Source organism: Tachypleus tridentatus, chromosome 1 (genome assembly GCF_004210375.1).
Source record: "Tachypleus tridentatus isolate NWPU-2018 chromosome 1, ASM421037v1, whole genome shotgun sequence".
In the NCBI taxonomy this organism is placed as follows: Eukaryota; Metazoa; Arthropoda; class Merostomata; order Xiphosura; family Limulidae; genus Tachypleus; species Tachypleus tridentatus.
The window spans coordinates 126,662,365-126,668,364 of record NC_134825.1 but is presented as its reverse complement, the minus strand read 5'-3'; the positions used below and the strand labels follow the sequence as shown (position 1 = coordinate 126,668,364).

Here is a 6,000-nt window from a genome sequence, read left to right as displayed (position 1 = left end):
CATAACAGAGGACATGTTTGGCGTAAACCAAATACAGCATTCCAGGAAGAGAAACTCATACCAACTGTGAAGCATGGAGGTAGAAGTGTCATGGTTTGGGGCTGCTTTGCTGCAGCAGAACCTGGACAGCTCACAATCATAGAATCCACCATAAATTCTACTGTGTATCAGAGGGTGCTTGAGATTCATGTGAGACCACCTGTACGATTGATATTTGGTATTTAGAATTTCGCACAAAGCTACTCGAGGGCTATCTGCGCTAGCCGTCCCTAATTTAGCAGTGTAAGACTAGAGGGAAGGCAGCTAGTCATCACCACCCACCGCCAACTCTTGGGCTACTCTTTTACCAACGAATAGTGGGATTGACCGTAACATTATAACGCCCCCACGGCTGGGAGGGCGAGCATGTTTGGCGCGACTTGGGCGCGAACCCGCGACCCTCAGATTACGAAGCGCACGCCTTAACGCGCTAGGCCATGCCAGGCCCCTCCATCTGTACGAAAATTAAAGCTAAAGCGGAACTGGACCCTGCAACACGACAATGACTCAAAACATACCAGTAAATCCACCAAGGACTGGCTGAAAAACTAAGAAATGGAGAGTCCTGGAATGGCCGAATCAAAGCCCAGATCTTAATCCCATTGAGATGTTGTGAGGTGACTTGAAACGGGCTGTACTTGCAAGAAACCCCTCAAACATCTCACAGCTGAAAAAATTCTGCATTGAGGAGTGGGGCAAACTTTTTTCAGACCGATATCAGAGACTGGTAGATGGCTACAAGAAGCGTCTTACTGCAGTTATTTCAGCCAAAGGGGGTAACACCAGCTATTAGGGGGTAGGGTGTCCTAACTTTTTCCTCAGTTAGAATATGCATTTTTGTAGAATTACATTTACAGAAGATCTTGAAAAGTCTTTTCTTCAGTTTTAATTGTTTAGTTATATTCCTATAATATCTCAGTATTGTTGAAATTGAGATCAGTTATCTATATATCCAAAAATGTTACAAAAATACACAGGCTTTCATAGGGTGTTCTAACTTTTTTCACATGACTGTAGCTTAAGACTCTTACCGCGTTACATAACGAAATTTGTTATAAATATTACTTAACACTCTTAGTATGTGTGTATATTTTCTTACAACAAAGCTACATCAGTTTATCTGCTAAGTCCACCGAGGGTAATCGAACCCCTGCTTTAAGCGTTGTAAATCCGAAGACTTACCGCTGTCTGTGACTGTTAGCTATATATATATATATATAATATATAATATATATTTCATTATCAATTACACAAAACTAAATATTGATTATATATTAAAACACTAAACAGACTAAATAATAAGAATTAAGCTATATAGTCTTATACATTCAACACCACACATTAAAATTAGGGGTTCCATTTCGCTCGGTGAGCATAGAAGGTAGCCCAATGTGGTTTTGCTATGACATCGATAGTAAGATTAGCCACAATAACAATATCAAAGATACTCAAACAAAAATCGTTATGTCACAAATGAAAGATCAAATGACTACTTTAAACAATATCTAATAAACAAGATATCTTACGAATCACAGTTTCTTGAATCTCTAACCTGAAATATTTCTCTCTCCTTACTGTCTGGCCCGCATGGCCAGGTGATTAAGATACTCGACCCGTAATACGAGGGTCGCGGGTTCGAATCCCTGTCACACCAAACATGCTCACCCTTTCAGCCGTGGGGGGCATTAGAATGTATGGTCAATCCCACTATTCGTTGGTAAAAGAAAAGCCTAAGAGCTGGCGGTAGGTGGTGATGACTACCTGCTTTCCCTCTAGTCTTACACTGCTAAATTAGGGAAGGCAAGCACAGATAGCCCACGTGTAGCTTTGCGCGAAATTCAAAACAAACCAAACCTTATTAGACAGTGAAAGTACGTGTCAAATAACTAACTTCTCAGCATTTGTTTTGTGTAATTTATGATGAACTATATATTATTATATGTATAGCTAACTGTCATGGACAATTTCGCTTGTCCCCTGCTGGGACAGCGGTAAGTCCACGGATTTACAACGCTAAAATCAGGGGCTCGATTCCCCTCAGTGGACACAGCAGATAGCGTGATGTGGCTTTGCTGAACGAAAACACACACATGCAGTTTCGCAAACAGAACATCCAGTAGGTGTTTTAGTAATAATAAAAGACATTTTTTAAAATGTTTTATTTGGGCAAGAAGAAAAGTGGACACACGTTTGAGGTAAATAAAGATATAACCGAACCCAACGACAAAAATAACAAATAAAATTCTATCACCGTTAACGTTTGCGCTTAAGTTGTTGAGCAAGGGATTTTATAATGGCGGATGCAGGTAAAAAATTTGAAATTGGCGTATTACTAAAATATTGAGAAATATATAATTTGCGGGTAATTTTACAGTGTTACAATAAATGCTGTGATTTTACTCTTCCCAAGTTTAGTCTGAATAATTTAATCTAACAGTAATGAATTATCTCAGAGCATAGATATTGGATAAATTAGATTAGTCTAAAGTCTCGACTGATTGTGTGCTAATGCGAGTTGAAACTAGTTGTAGCCGTATTAGAAGATACTATATTTAACTTTGTGATACATTACATAATCAGTATGAGTGAGCACCAGATTGTTGTGAGAGAGTGGGGCTCACATTGAGTCAGCCACTTTATTTACTATTGACACTTAAGTTTTCCGTGTGTATCACTGAGTAATTAAAAATAAGCGTATTTGTCATTATTTTAAAGCAGTTTAGGTTAGTTAAATATTATAAGAGCAAACCTGCTACTAACGGAATTTGCGAATTTTCAATCTTAAAACAGAATGACACTTCGTAACACAAATTTTGTTCCTGGATAGTACGTGTTATTTCTTAATTGTTTATGTTCTAAAAGTACAGAAAATGGTCATTATTCCCTTCAAACATTGCTTTTGCGACCTGGATAATGAAATTTAGAAATTAACCTATTTTCTATTTAAAATCAGGCAAATTTGCACATTTTCATTTACATAAGGTCTGAATAAAACAACATATGAATCAAGATTTACATGTATTTATACTAAAATTATACAAAAATGAACAAAAAATGTTTAGAAGTGAGTAGTTTTTCGAGATTTGCAACTGTAATGTAAATCACTTTCACGTATCAGCCTCTAAATATAGTCTTCCATGTTTTTGTTATATGCTCCTTGGCAGCAGCATTCAAAGTCCAGTACATCTTGGTGGAAGTGCTCACTTTGCTTCTCTGGGTATGCTCCCATGTTCTTGAATTTATCAAGATGAGCATCAGGGATATGGACTTTCAGGGACATTGTGCAGCCCATTTTGCCATAGTTCTTTACCAGAGCCTCAATCAATTCCACATAATTTTTGGCCTTGTGATTGCCTAAGAAGCCCCAAATCACTGCAACAAATCTGCCCCAAGCTTTGGTTTCCTTCCTACTGAGCTTCTTGAGGAATTCTGTGCACTCCAGCATCTTCTGTATTTGTGGTCCAACGAAGACACCAGCTTTGGCCTTTGCCTCAAACAGCTAAGGGAAGAAGTCTCGAAGGTACTTGAAGGCTGCAGACTCCTTATCAAGAGCTGTGACAAATTGTTTCATAAGGCCTAATTTTATGTGCAATGGTAGGAACAGCACCTTCTGGAGGTCCACTAGTGGCTCATACTTGACATTGTGCCTCCCCAAAGAGAATTCATTACATTGTGGTCAGTGCTTCCTGGTGTCCCTTTGTAAAGCCTCCTTTTAGACCCATCAGGAATGCCACCATTTTGAAGTCTCTGATAACCTCCCAGCCATACTCATTATACTTCAAGGTTTCTAGCAAGGTCTTGACACTGTTGTATTCTTCTTTGAAGTGCACCAAAATATATATAAATTTTAAAAGGTCTAAAATTTGTATAATATAAAATCTTACTATTCAAGCAAACAAAAATTGTCCATCTTACCTTCTAGAGTTTTTTTTACAGTGCTTACAGGTAAAATGAGGTGCCCAGGGTTTGTCTTGATCCCCAACAGGCATGCCGAAATATGCTTTGTAAGCTTCACACTTTTTAGCAGATGCTATCACAGAGTATTTTTTTGCTCTTGTTTTGATAAATGGGCCACATACATAGCAGAATGCATCTGGAGAATGCTTGCAGCTTCTTGATGCCATCTCTGATAAAATCAGATAGGTCTACGTGTTCACTTAGGCAGCTAGAACTAAACTGAAGTGGTGAGTGGTGAGTCCCTACATATGTATATATATTACTATGTAAAGTTGTAGAAAATTCTAAAAGGTTCTTGAAAATTCTTGAAAGTTCTACAACATTCTTGAAAATTAGAGAAAATTCTCTATCAGATAATCAGCATTGAATCTACCTGGAATGTTCTGTAAGATTGGTCAGTATATTGACAGAAAGTAGTGAAAATAAAAAGTTTCCCAAGTCATAATGAAAAAAATAATTTCTAAGTTGGTCTCAATTTCAGACAGTTTGTTGGGTTACAGCAAATATAAATATTTTAAAGCCTGTCCTGATATAACTATTTCTATACTCATTTCCTATGCTAACTTTTTCTCAACCTCCTATTCTTTTTGCACTTAGTTTATCTTGGCCCTAACCACTATGTAGTCTTAGTTTAAAACTTCCTTTACAGCTGAGGTAATAGCTGTTGCAAACAAGCTAGCCCTTATCCTAGTTAAATGTTAACCATCCATTACAAAAAAGCTCCCTTCTTACACTGAAATGATCCCACAAGTCCAACGAACCAGCTGTTTGCCCTTATACTTTAACCTAAGCCTAATTTTTAGTCACAGTGACTTATTTATAATTTTATTCCCAAAATTGATTCTTAACAGTATCCCAGACAAAGTTAAGTTATAACCTTTTTCTTTAAATATCTTTATCAACTTCTTATATGTATTAATTAACTCCTCTAACCTACCTTTCTTTACGTTATTAGCCCCTATGTGCACAAAAAAACTGCATCATTGCCTGCCCTCTGTATTAAATCTCCTGCTTTGTTGGTTACATCCTCCACCTGTGCCCCTGAGTAGCATAATCTGATTCTTATCTCCCTGTTTACCAAATAGGCTATTCTATCCATATGCCTTGTCAAGGAATCATCTATAACCATAACCTTCTTAAGTTTATTATCCATATCTTTCTCTGACCCTTTTGTTTTCCTTTCCTCTGGTAGTTTTTCATCTGCAGAAGCCAAGGGCTGAAAACTGTTGCTCAAATAACAGGCTAATTACAATTAAATCTTCTACTTTTAGCCCTAATAGTATTCTTTCTATTTCCAGAAAGTGATTGATAGCTGATGTATCCTTTGCAAAGAAAAACTTAAACTCTTCTTGAAATCCTGTTGCCATTTCTCATTGTATACTCTTTTCTTTATCTCTTGCCTCTACTTTAATTAGGACAGCCTGTAACTTCAACTTACAAACTCTACATACAGATTTCATGATTTCACTACTAGCATTCTTAAAAGTACAAAACAGCCTCGAGTTCCCATATAAAATCAACACCTGACAAACTATGAATGCTTAATTGATACACTATTTTTAACCATCATATTTATAACCTGGAAATAAATACTGAATACCAGTAACCTATTGTAAGCACTGTTACTGTTAAATCTCTTGTTTGAGAACCAATTATATTAGTTTTTAATCAGTACTGTGTCTTTGCATTAAAGTAATTAACTTTATCTTAAATTATATAGAAATTTAAAGTGGAAGTGGCTTTAACTATAAAAAACATAACACAATTTATGCCACGTTTTGAACTCCCCCTCTTGTAACACTTGGTCGTATAGACTTGATTTAAGCCACGTTTTGGCCCTTTACATCACACTTGGTCATATGGATGGCCCCAAACTGAAATAAATGAACACTTTTACAACAGTTAATAGCAAAACATAAACACGTTTTATCTCTAAATAGGATAGTTATCAACACTAAAGCAATGCTAATAATATAATGTATTTAGCCTGATTTATAACCTACT

General features: G+C 36.6%; 1 protein-coding gene across 7 annotated transcripts in view; it reads left to right on the top strand.

The window, feature by feature from the left end:
• The first annotated feature begins 2,177 nt into the window (after positions 1 to 2,177).
• The window catches only part of LOC143222961 (exonuclease GOR-like), a 63,994-nt gene continuing 60,171 nt past the window's right edge, over positions 2,178 to 6,000 (top strand). For 2 of the 7 annotated variants that reach the window (XM_076450251.1, XM_076450241.1), the window contains exon 1: positions 2,306 to 2,345. In XM_076450251.1, coding sequence (XP_076306366.1) covers positions 2,340 to 2,345 — 6 coding nt within the window. In that variant the 5' untranslated portion in view covers positions 2,306 to 2,339. Of the gene's footprint in view, positions 2,235 to 2,280; positions 2,346 to 6,000 lie in introns of those variants that run through there. The other 5 variants (XM_076450219.1, XM_076450209.1, XM_076450230.1 and 2 more) reach the window with 4 other exon arrangements.